Source organism: Chelon labrosus, assembly GCF_963514085.1.
Source record: "Chelon labrosus genome assembly, chromosome: 20".
Classification (NCBI taxonomy): domain Eukaryota; kingdom Metazoa; phylum Chordata; class Actinopteri; order Mugiliformes; family Mugilidae; genus Chelon; species Chelon labrosus.
Genome location: NC_140353.1, coordinates 14,111,138 through 14,124,445, shown reverse-complemented (window position 1 = coordinate 14,124,445; position 13,308 = coordinate 14,111,138). Strand labels below are relative to the sequence as shown.

Below are 13,308 nucleotides of genomic sequence, written 5' to 3'. Positions count from 1 at the left end.
AACACGAGGACCGTGTGTCTATCATAAAACCAAAACTCTGTTTCCATCTAATTCCCTGACAGTGTCGATGCCCTCAAGTCAATCAAAATGTATATGCATGGTGCACATACGTCCCACGAATCCTCTCACCCAAGCATCACGGCCACATCCAGGCTCAGAAGCGAGCCACAAATACCACTGTGCAATTAGAGGAAAGCCACTGCTGAACCTAAACTAACAGCAGCAGCCAGTGATGTACAGAAGGTGGACATGTGATCAGGATAATACTAATCATTACTTCATAGCTCTTTGGTTTAGTACTTAAAAAATATATAATATTAAATATATTTCATTAATAAAAATGAATAGTAATGAATGAATAGTAAATAAGTATGTTTTTATACTTTGAACACGTGTTCGTAACTAAGCTTTAAAATTCAAAATTCTCTCATCACTGTTATTTCAAAGCTGTTCACAAATGTAATGTAATATGACATGTACAAAAAAGTCTAAAGAGTCATTTAATATTAAATTAATATTTAACAATGTTAGGCCTATAGAAAATCCAAATTAGTGCACAGCATCTAAATCTAAAACATCATTTGCAAATACATAACTAATGTTTTGGAAAAAAGTAACAAGCATGAAGTGCGGAAAAACAACTTGCCACCACACATTTCTGAATTTCTTCTTCACAAATAGACACTAAAACATATTGTTAAAACATGTTTCATAATTTTCACAGGTTACCTGGATAGGAGAGCTCAGTTGATTAAAACTAATACACTTTTTAAAAACATAATTTTAATCATAATTCAAAATATCTAAAGTATTAGTGTTTCACATTTTTGCAGTGAATATAATTCAATAGTTGTTTAAAAAAATTATTTTGAAAAACATGGAACAACTTTGGAAAATGTAGTCAGTTGTTTAGATCCTGCATATGGTGGAGTGGGGTGAAAGTCATCTTAAAAATAAATCAAAATCCGGGTCTGCTTTCCAAATCAGGGAATAAAGGCGTCTAACGCAACGAAAGACATAAAGATACTTGAGCTTATAATACGGGACTATGTTACAGACATATCCACTTTGCTACTGCTGTCTGTGTATTTTTGGATTAAGGTGAAAGGAGGAAAGTGAACCTGTATAATCCATCTTTAAATTTAAATAACACAGATAATTGCAGATTTGTCTGAGATATTACTATGCTTTCCAGAACGACTTTGTCTAATGTGATTAAAGCTTAAAGTTAAAAAAATATCCGTACACAAATGTGTGAAGTGTAACTGACAGCAACAGCTCTTGAACTTTACACTAATTCATTTTGTCTTGAAGGAAATTTAAATCCTGCTTTGAAATCTAAAGACTAAAAAAACAATTATGATGAAACTGAATGACATTAAGAATATTAAAAGTTAAAACAATATACACTTTGTCACTTATGGTAAGAATTCAGAATAATTTGGAAGAATTTTAAACACAAATCCTCACTTCAGTTTGTACTGTATTTTATCAACAGTGTCAACAAAAATTTTAACGATTTACATAAAAACATACACATCACCAACATCATGTTAAAACTAAACTTTACACACTTGACTCTTTTTCAGACGTCATCTGTGATTTGTTGCATGAATTAATATTGTAGCGTGCCAATAAAATTGTTTCCAAAATAACTAATATTTTCTACAGCTAAATATATATTTTTTTAAGTTGTTGGTGGATTCCCAAAGTTTCATCCTGTACGTAGTGGGAGCTCAGACTACTGTCCAGACTGAGACAGCAGCTTGCCTGGCGTGCCGCTGACTGGGACAGACCTACCAGCTCACTGAGGTTACAGAGTGCTTTCATTCGTCTTTCCCTGGCTACAAATATATATTACAGCGTGTAATTTATCCTCTTCAGTTCCACGGATCCACGTTAATCTCATCTACTTAAAATATTATTCTCATTCTGCCTGGGCGGCCGGATCTAAGAACAAAGCCATCAGCAAACAAGCTCCTAACCCAACCGGACAGGTACCCCAAATTCTTTAGGGAAAAAATACACAGCGTGCGGAGGGGGGGGGCGAGTTAAATCCATCAGCCATGCCCTGCGTGATATTTAAAAAGACGAGTATATATATGATGTGGTCAGACAATAAATCTACGCACTCACACACACAGTTGCACCTGCTCTGTTGCTCTACACTGTCCACACATGTCCCGACGTTATTTAAAATCCCTCAACAAAATGAACAAGAGAAAGTGCATTTAAGAGCTAGTGATGAAGAAAGAAAATCAGCGTTAACAGGAAAAAGTTCAGAGCCTGGACTATTAGGGTCTAAGAAACACAAAACAAGAGCAATCAAAAGAGATTTAAAAAAAACAAACAAAAAAAAAAAAAAAACAGAGAGAAATAAACTGCATTACAAGAGAGGGGTTAAAAAGAAAAGTAAAAGAAGGAAAGAAGGTGCACCTACTGGTTATGATAGCTGAGAGGGTCTGGAAGACAAAGTTCTGAAATGTCCATCAGTCCAGTTTTAGCATTCCAGGAATGAAAGGAAGAGGAAAGAGAAAACAATTGAGACCCGCTTCTTCCCCAAATGATAGCACAGCACCCTCAGAGACAACGCTGCCGAAAAGCCCCTCCAGCACCGCTCCCCCCAGCCTGCACAGGTATGTTGGACTCTGATGGATTGAGTGGGCGCGTGTGTGCGTGAGCATGTGTGTTGTGTATGTGTGCGTTTATGTATGTATATATATATGAGTGGCAGAGAGTGAGAGAGAGAGAGAGGCAGAGAGAGAAAGAGAGAGAGAGAGAGTGCGCGTAAGTGAGTGTATGTAAGTGTGTGTATGACAGAGAGAGAGAGAGAGAGAGAGAGAGACGGAGAGAGGAAGAGAGTGTAGGGGGGAGGGACAGATAGACGGAGAGGTAAAGGGGAGTGAGAGAGAGAGAAGCGCAGGCAGCAAGCGGGATGAGCGCTAAGATGGAGAGAGCATGAGAGTGCGAGCGAGAGGAATGACTCTTTCCATGGTCGGGATAGGGCTCTTTAAGACTCAAGGGCTTGATGAATATGGAACAGCTGCTGTTGGCTGGCTCTGAGGGGCAGGACTTAAAGCGACAGAGGGGCCGGCAGAGCACCGGGGAGGAGGGATCCAAACGCTCCCTCGCACACTCCGCCGTGCACAACACACATGGCTCACACACACATAGACAAAACAACATATCACATGAACAACAGAGATGCAACCAGGAGAGCAGTGAACGCACAAAGTTTCCGTCTCAGTTAAATAAAAAGAGATTCTGGACGACAAAAAAAGTCCAGTTCAAACAGAAATGAAATGGAAATGGGGGGTTGTAGTTACAGCATGAGTGTATTTGAAAGCCTTTGTTAAAATTTGTCTGTGCTGATTTAAAAAAATGAAACAAACTGATTATAATTCATAAAAAAATAAATAAATTGATTTTATATTCATTTTCTGATTTTACAAAAAATGCACTTTCAGAATATTCTCTATGAAACGACCCAAAAGCAACGCTTCTCTACACATCGACAGCATCTCAATCAAGCTTCTCAATGACAATAACAAACTTACTGACACATACTCTGTGCAAGATCATAATAAAGTCAAATCTGACACCAGCCAAAGCCACAATATAGAAGTTCAAGCGAGCAGTCCAGTCCATCTGCAGCACTTCACGTTGAAAAAGCAATAGCTTTCAAGCCACCACGGACAGTAAATGTATTTATTGAGCTGTGTCGTTAGCTCCATTTGCGGGTGTTACATGTGAGGGACCATTGTGAACCTTTCGCCACCTGTGAGAGATGATCTCAAGCCATAACTCATATTCTGGAAGCCCATCAGCTTCTAAAGCAGCGGAAAATCCAGCTCTGTCTTCTCTAACCCCAGCTTTACAACCGCCTGTGTTTCACTGTTGATCAAGCTCAGTAAGAATGCAGAGAATGCAGATACCATTTCACAGTCAGTGATGGTCTCCATGTTACTGTATCCCCACATTATAAGAACAGAGCTTACCATGGCATCTTGACACTTGGCCCGAGAGAAGCAAGAAGAAACGTCAGATTTCCCACTTCTTAAAAAAACTCACGAGGTGCCTGACAACGGTCTTCAGCCTCTTCAGTAAAAACAAGAGTGAGCGAGGAGGAGTCGTGATCTACCGGCAGATTCGCGCAAAAAAGGTGTGCTGTGTCGCTCTGCTGGTCTCCAGTTTTCTCTGCTGAACAGGAACAGCATAACCCCCGGAGAGGAATCCAGTTCCATTCACCAGCTCACGTTTCTATAATCAATGCAAAAACATCACGCAATCCCTATTGATCATCACAGGCCTATTGATGTGCAGCAATAGTGCCTCCACTGTGGCACAGATCACACAGCATCTGGTCTCTTTTTGTGACAAAACAAATGACTAAACAAATGAAAATCCAATTAAGATTGATGCCAAATCAAACACCTGTCAGTTTAATTCACTAAAACAGAATAAAAATCACTATCAAGCACAGTTGTCACATTTCAACATGAGACACATATTGAATAAAAAGGGGGGAAACGACACGCTTACTGAGCCATTTGTTCAACCTGCAGCACTCCAAGCTATCTCATTTGAGATGTAAAAATATTTCCAAATACTTCAAAAAGCCTAATACAGCAGCTGTGAAGTTTAGCATGACGCAGGGAACTCTCTCATGACACACTGGTGTCTAACTTTCATGCTAATAACTCATTTGACAAATCACATTTTCCTATGGCCTCCCAAGACTCGACACCAAGCAGACTTTTGTCACGCAGCTTGAGCTATGAAGGCCCTGCTCCTGCTATCGTGGCTTCTTATCAGCACCTCTTATGAAAAAACATCACGGTGTGTGACAGCTGATTTGACAGGACGGGATCTGTAAGGAATAAGTGATGGACCTGTACAACGTTAGCGCAGTAGGCCAGTGTTGAGGATCTACAGTGATTTTTGTTTTGTTTAAGTGATTGAGATTTCTGTTTTTATGTCACTGAATATGTTTGCATTTATTCAGCCTGTATACCTCACATGTGTCTGCATACTATATGTGTGGGTGGTGCAACTACAGAACAATGAAGAAGAAAACACATTCACTTTAGACGACTTAAGTAAAGTAGTTGTCAGTGACTAATGACTTCTTTTCTATTATTATTTTGCATATTACAAAGTTTTACTGGGTGGTTGAGCAGCTTTATTTTTTATTTTTTTTAACTTTGTAATGTGGAGTTAGTTTTCTACAAAATGTGTTTAAAATTTTCTGACGTAAACAACTTTGGTAGAGAGGAAAAAAAGCCCTGAAACAACATTAAAACTACACTTTGCAAAGAGTTTCTGTTAGTTATATCTGCATTTAATTTTTAACACACAGCCAGGTCAAGTAAATGTCACTATATTTAACGTTTTGGTGCATATATAAATGGTCAAATCGATAACTTAATTCAGTCACCGTCCCCAGAGGAAAACGTAGCTACACTGTTACACGTCCGCGTGCACTGCCTCAATTAAGAGCTAAACCGCGTGCGCACTCACGTAAGCTAATTTACGCAAACTCGGACAGGTGAGTATAATGTTTGTTTGTTTTAAATAACCACTACAAATAAATAACAAAATAAATAAAATAACTGGGAAAATCTCACTATGTCGAGTGTGTAACTGGATAAACAGCGGTTGATGAATGTGTGGTGTACCTTACTCGGACAAGTCATGTCACATCCCCGGCTGAGCACAGCGCACTGTGGAAGTGGTGTCTCCAGGTCCAGGTTGTGGTGTATCTGCTGCTGCTGCTGCTGGTGCTGCTGCTGGTAGTAGTGGTGGTGGTGTTGGTGGTGTGGCTCTGTGCGTCTGAGCGCGCCGTTTAACTGTCACACACCGCAGCCACACTATCAACTCCTCCTCCGGCGCGCGCCCTGTGGCTAAACCAAACACCTCCACCGGCAGGCAGCAGGACCCGGTGAGCGGGGTCAAATGTGACTCAAGGAAGAAGAAGAAGAAGAAGAAAAAAAGAAGTATGCTACGAGGAAAAACATTAGTAAGAAATGCAACCGCATGTCTCGTGACTATAAGTCCCACCTTTTCTTTAGCACGTTTAAAAAGAAATACAACAGAACTTCTAGCGTAAATATTCAATTTTATTTTACTGCTTCGTGAATTCCTTTACGGTAAGAATCAAACACGCTCACATTTTGACCCACAATCCTGTGTCAGTCTCTTTGTGACTGTACAGCAGTTTGAAGTCTATTAAAGACTTCAATTTGGCTTATTGTGCCTCCCTGCTCGTCACCTCCAGGGTGTGTGTGTGTGTGTGTGTGTGTGGGCTACACCTGAGAAAACGGCAGGTGACTGACGGACGGACGTGGAAAGCCTGAACGCCGTGGCAGTCTCTTGGTTTCCACTGTTGATGAATAAATAACAGGACAATAGCAGCGTCGCGTCTGCTGCAGACATCACAGTCGCTGTATCACATAACCAAGGCGGTCACTAAGTTGCGTATGCTCATTTGATTTGTCTGCAGACGTAAGAGGGTTTTTTTTTTGTGTGTGTAAATAGTTTTAATGTAGTTTGGAAGTTTGCAGCAGGTTTAAACCTTTGTGAAATTAAACTATGATTACTGCTTGACTCCTGCTGGACACCTGGTCTTATTATGGCATTCACAGGCAATGCCATGCCAAAACATCCCATTAAAACAACATGTAAAACGCATTTAAAATACACAGCAACACACCTGACCTTTCATCCTTTGCAGCTTATTATATGCAGTTAAAAAAAAATAAGCTTGTGCATATATTTTCTGTTTTATAAAACCTCCATCATTGACTGACCACCTCAGCTGTGGACCAGAGCATAGAGCCAGCTCACAGCAGAAACCAACTCTGTCATCTCCACTAGAGGGAGGGCTATCTCGCAGCAAGGCCACCAAGGAGCAGCATCAGAGGCGCCTTTATTTATTTATTTATTTATTTATTTATTTATCTCCCCAGGCTGATAGTGTGATTCATAAACTGAATGAATGACGGTCAGGACAAGGGGCCAGCAACCAGCCGCACAATGGAGCCTCGACTACATTTACCTCTGACTACAAAAACCTATCCATTACAAACGTGTAATTATTGTCCTTAATAGATTAATTCATGCTGAAAGATAGAAATGGGTTCCAGGCTATTGATGTAATCATTTCGCTGAGGAAATTAAGTGACATTAAAAGAATGATATTGTCACCGTGAAAGTATCATTGATTCTTTTCGAATGCAATTAACTGTATTTGAAAATGGGACCCGCACGCTGAGCTGTGCGAGGAGCACTGAGGATCACTTCATTTGTGAGAGATATAAAGACCAAATTATCCCATCAAAGAGAAAATCTATAAATGTAATGGCAGGGCTCTTCAGCGCTAAGGAATGACAACAGTGGTCCTGTTCAGTTCCCTGTGTATTAAGCAGAAGTGAGCGTCTCTCAGCAGAGAAACAATAACCAGACTGTGAAGAACAGGAGAATTTCACCCAATTTCACCGTTCTCTTGTAAACTATTATTGGTTAACATAAACAGTCCTCTCGGAAATAAAGCGCCCCGAGCCATGAGCAAGGCTGTAAGATGTGACATCACTGAGGTTTCACCTTAAACTTTCATAGATAATGACTTCATGGAGTTTGTTTTCAATTTCCAAAATTAATGTATTCATTTATTAGTAAAAAATGATTTTGATAACCAACTGATACTTAAGTTCAAACTGATCCCATGTCGCAACCCTCTAAAATGAGGATTTGTCTGACTTTCCATGTTTCATATGATTGGAAACTGGATATATGCTTTTATGTTACTTGTTTTATTCTTGGTTTGGATGAATGTTTTCGCAAATTTCTTACATTTTAAGCACAAAAGATTTATCAGTAATGAAAATAATTGCAGCTGCTTTTCAAACAGATCTTGATTCCAGTGATGGTGGACCGTGCAGCACTTTCTCTTGTATCCTGCCCTGCCCGCTGCTTTGATGGCTCAATGACCAGAGCACTGGAATGGATCCAGGACACAAGGCAAGCTCGAGCACTTTTAAATTTAAAAAGAAAGCTCACACACTGTTCCATGTTTTTGTTTGCTGCCGTGGCTTTAGAGTCAGTGTATCATCATTTGCATGGGGCGCGTGTGCCATTTTTTGCGATGCCAGTTCATCCAAGTGTTGTTTTGTTGACTTTGTTGTGCGGGGAGTTTTGATGGATACCAACAAAAGCATGTTTGTGCAGCAGTTGCTGGTCCACGCAGCTCCCTAACTCAATTACAGCGTTGGTAATCCAGTGAAAAGACATTCAGTGAAGAGGCAGAGACGCAGGCAGAGAGAGAAAAACATGAAACGGAGCAGACGCAACCACCGATGTGACGTCCATGCATCAGAGGAATCGGGCATCAATCTCCGGCCCTGGTCAAAAAGGCTGCATAATTCAAACCCAAACATTTTTCTTTGCGCGATTCAAACCAAATCAGAGGGTCCAAAGCATCTCTCCCTCCACCTGCTGTCAGCCAAGCTCCGTCCCACCCTAGCCTAAATTTCATTTAGAAGACATCTTTCTCCCTTTCCGCCTCGCTCTCATGCTCTCTACATTGCTGTCTCTCCTCTCTCTTTGAATTCAGTGCGCTGCAGCCCTTAGATTTACTTGCCTAACAAATATGGACAGGGGACCTAAGTGGTTTTTGAAATCTTCGAATGGACTTTGGAGTGCCTGTTCTGCGCTGGGTGGCAACAGTCTCTCTGTCTCTCTCTCACTGTCTCACTGAGTGTGTGTGCATGTGTGCTTGTTTGGTTGTCTGCCTGTTCATGTTTATGTCTGTACGTGATTGTGTGTGCGCACGCATGTACATGCTTCCCCATGCTCTCACAGACTCCCAGGCTGGGAGAAGGTAGCGCTGGGTGGAGCGGCAGTCTGGAAATGAGATAAGGATGTCTGATTCATAGGATCTGACAGGAAATCTATACTCTGCAATGTTTATAATCCAGCCATTACTACACAGCCGAATGAAAGAACAATAATCCAATCATTTACTCCATATTTACCTGAGGCAGATTCTCGGCTTTAAAGGCAAAGTGCATCGTGCAGTGACGGAGGCTGTGAAACGGCTGATACGGGTGAGGTTGTGGAGGGGCAGTTTCTAGCTCAGAGAGAGGAGGACATTGAGAAAAGGCGAGGATGGACTGTCCTCCCGGGAGATGTATGTCTACAGGAGACGGGATGGTTCACCTGTGTGCACTCTGCGGGGTTAAAGGTCATCCATTACTCATCATTAAGACCCCATTGATTTATGAGTAACTTTCAAAAAGGAGAGTAACTAGAGTTTATGAAACATGAGGTTAAGGGTTGCACAGATGAGCTCTAAAATGTCTCTGGACTGTACTGTGTTAGGAAAAAAGCTTCTACTATGACAAGGGCTTTTAAGGAGAGGTGTAATTTGGCCCCTTCACAGTGGAGCCCATCCAGGTAACGTCTAAGCATAGAGGAATTTTCTGGTGGGGGTTTACTTATCATAGAGTCTTCCATGGACAGTATGAGCTGCTCTTCATTGTGTACGAGGGGGGAGGTTTATCTTATTTGGGAAAAGTGAAGGGGGCCTGCCCTTATCTGTCAATAAACAGTAATTAGATTTTGTGGCCGATAGCGTCGATTGGTTTCTAATCTAGCTGTCGCCCTAGACGTGTGTAATTAAAATCCTGATTGATAAAGGGGCAGAAGCCCGCCCACGCCACCACTTTACCAGACCCTACCCCCAACCCCTTCAAAACACAAACAAGAGAGAGATATGAAAGAAGGCCTGCGGAGAAAACTGCACTTCATATTGATCAGCTCTATCTGGCTTCCTATCAATGCCCTTTTCCCCACAATGGAGGGGCTAGTACAAAGGTTTCCCACGTAAAACTTCATAGCTAATCATCAGCCAGCAGATGTTATCCAAGCTAAAATATAACATTTTAACCAGGAATACAAAAATGTCCCCACTTGTGATCACACCAAATTAAACATTTGCATGTGCACGCAAAAAAAAAAAAAAAGCTTAAAAAATTAGAATATGCTTGCCACTAATGAGGGAAAGCTTACTGTGGCTGTCATGCAATCAAGGAAAAACACCCCTTAGGCGGCAAAGAGATGAAAAAGGAACAATGCATTTTATCTATTTAACTAATGGGCTTGTGAACACAGGAATAAGTCCCAAACACACACGCACACACACCCGCACACACACCCACTACACGCACACACACAGGTGAATGTCAAATGTGCATCACGCATTAGACAAATAAGGTAGTACCTTCAAGTCAGGGGACTTCCACAGAGACAAACCAGGCTGAAAGATGTTCAGAAGCACTGCCTCCAGACTTCACTGTCATCAGGGTCCGTGCAGACAGACGAGCCAGGAAGAAAGGCTACGTGCTGTCTAAATCCTAGAGAAAAGGGGGCAGCGAAGAAAGTAAAACAGTGAGAGAGGAGAGCAGGACAGAGAAAACACATCAGCCAGAGGCAACTTTAAGAGCCCGCACGTTTAGCTGCAGCAGCCAGTAAATATCTCATCATGACCTAAACCTTAGCATGGCACCGTGACGGCGTGAGAGGAAGATAATCTGTTTTACAGAGTCAAATTTTACCTGGTCGTCTGCAGGATTTTTTAAGCTCTGCAAACTGGGAGAGAGCACAGACTGCAGGCCTGTGACCTTTCCTGTCTGACACTGGTCACCTGCTGATAGGTGGGAGTGTGCTGACCCGCAGCAGTGAATGATAGCTGCATACTCTGCTTCACCCCCCTCTGTGATACCACAACGCACTGGCAAATGCACATGCATGCTCACACACATATACTGTGGAGCGGATAAACCTCTCGCTCTCGACAGCCCGCCAATGCTCCCTCCACACTGAGAACATACAGCATGAATTAGAAGTGTGTGTGTTTTGAGGGGGTGGGCATTCTGGAAAAGCACTGGTCCGGTGCTTAATTTGATTCTTAATGGAAGGTAAAATTTCCAAAGGAAAACTTTCATTGGGCACAAAATGACCTTCTCCAGTTTTCACTTTCTTGCACTGTAAGAGAGATTGAGATTGATAAATGCTGGCAGTGCAGTGCCAACCCATGCATGCTATACTTAACTGAACTGATTCCGGTAATTTCCTCTCTAAACAGTGATTAATAATCGGTTACCTAAACACATAAAGTATAGACTCTAGAATAAATATTGTAAAATACATGATTTCTTCTTAATTTCTTAACAACAATTTGCTTTTTTATTTTTTTTTCATTCTCTCATTTTCGCTTTCTTTGTGACATCTTCATTCATTCATTCATTTTCTGGAACCGCTTGTCCTCCGGAGGGTTGCGGGGGAGCTGGAGCCTATCCCAAGTGTCACTGGGCGAGAGGCGTGGTACACCCTGGACAGGTCGCCAGTCTATTGCAGACAACCATTCACACGCACACCTACGGCCAATTTAGAATCACCAATTGGGCGGTGGGAGGAAGAACGTGCAAACTCCACACAATCGAACCCAGAACCAGCATCAGTGCTAACCACCACACCACTGTACCGCCCCCCATCCAATATTGCCAGTACGGAAGTGTGCTACAAACTCGGTTCTGCCTTAACATTAGTGGATCTGAGATGTTATGTTCACAAAACAGTAAAACATATACATAATCAAAGGTATATTTCTGATCTTATGATTTTGAACAACAGCACTAGAATAAGAGCAGCACATGGACAATATAATATTGTCTAATGTAGTAGCCTTCCAGTAAATATTATTTTAGTGCATCATTTTGTGGTTTTGTTACTTTTTCCTGCTTTTTCAAATGAGCGTAATGTGAAATGTGGATTACATGCTGGTATATTACTTTTATTAATTCAGAAAAACTAAATGCACATAATCCATGATGATATTTCAAGTTGTCTTATGAAGCATATTAACTATTGTTACCCTTGACGAACTTAGAAGGAAAGCTCCTGGATATAGAAAACCTTGTTGAATAATACGTGATTGGAGATCAGATTCCCCTTTTGATTCTTCTCAAGATTGTCTTCTCTCCTGATAATAAGGCCAACTCCCCCTGTGGTGCCACAGCAGTAGAGTGACCTTGTTACCAGGGTGCCATGTGTCACAGTAGGGGCACCCAGAGGGAGAGGATGGGGGTGAACAGATCATCTCCCTGCATGCCTGGTACCCGTGCCCTACCAGTCCTGCTCCCACCACAGGCCCAGTACCAAGGAGGCCAGTGCAGGGAAAGGAGCAGCTCCAGGCTCTGGAGAACATGACTCCAATTAAGCCGTGGAAGCCCGACTCACGCTCCACTGCCTCTGTAGCCCAGTTGTCCTAGGCATGGAGACACACAGTCAACCTAAGGAAATGAACTCTGTCAGCCAGAGTCAAGATAGTCACTGAGAGAGTTAGATTCTGCGTTTTAGAAAATTTGTAAAGAATTAGGACTCACTGGAAGAAATCCAGAAAATGCAGATTAAATCTGAATATAAAATTGTGATTGTTGTATAATATGAAAAATTAAAGCAAAATCCAAAGAGAAGAGCCACTGCAATCATAGCTTGTTTCCTGTTTTGAGAGGCCTTGGGGAAAGAAAAAAAAGTGGAGCGTTAAGCACACAGTAATAGATGAGAGCGTTTGAGAGGCCTCGTTTTCCCCTGTGATTAAAAATGTATGTTGCCACACGCAGCCTTTGGTGTGGAACTCTCCTGGAAAAGGAGCTGGTTAATATTCAGGCCCATGTCTGGCTAATGTCTTAAAGTGATAAATAGGAGGGGGTTGCTGCCGTTTGATTGTTCTTCACAGGCAGTCTGGGAGCAGCAGCACAGGGGGATTTAAGGTGGAGGAATCCTCTCAAAGCTCCTCATTCATTCACTCTCAGACGCCCCATCATTAATTGGGCCTGTCGACATGACTCCTCTGTACCCAGGGCCACTGGCAGCTACCATGGTGGATGAGCTTTTTAAGACAGTTCAAAAGAGTCCTTGCCTCATGAAAGGCATTCAAATTACATGAAATTGCATTCATGTCAAGCCTCGCAGGCATATTCATACAGTACACTGGCATAATGTCTTGATTCGTGCCCTGCATAGCCGTGTGACTATATAATCGTTCTCTTGGGAGCAAATCACACAATAAAGAGTGTGCTTTACTAACTATAAATAGCTAATATTTCACTTTTCAAATGGCTGTATACATTTATAGACATTACCACACTGTATAGTAGCTGTGAAATACAATGCAATAGTAATGTAAATATTGCTTTTTTTTTTCCAAGTGATATTTGTGGCATATTATACCCAAGAGTTGTGGGGTAT

The 13,308-nt window shown here is 41.7% G+C and overlaps 1 protein-coding gene across 24 annotated transcripts in view; it reads right to left on the bottom strand.

The window, feature by feature from the left end:
- Nucleotides 1–13,308, bottom strand: part of esrrb (estrogen-related receptor beta) — a 75,683-nt gene that overhangs the window by 37,422 nt on the left and 24,953 nt on the right. For 15 of the 24 annotated variants that reach the window (XM_084568914.1, XM_084568913.1, XM_084568915.1 and 12 more), the window contains 4 exons: nt 10,280–10,412; nt 9,033–9,227; nt 5,679–6,382; nt 3,999–4,260 (listed from right to left, as the gene is read on the bottom strand). In XM_084568914.1, the coding sequence (XP_084425040.1) occupies nt 3,999–4,006 (8 nt within the window). In that variant the 5' untranslated portion in view covers nt 4,007–4,260; nt 5,679–6,382; nt 9,033–9,227; nt 10,280–10,412. Of the gene's footprint in view, nt 1–2,440; nt 2,478–3,998; nt 4,261–5,678; nt 6,383–9,032; nt 9,228–10,279; nt 10,413–13,308 lie in introns of those variants that run through there. The other 9 variants (XM_084568917.1, XM_084568918.1, XM_084568920.1 and 6 more) reach the window with 8 other exon arrangements.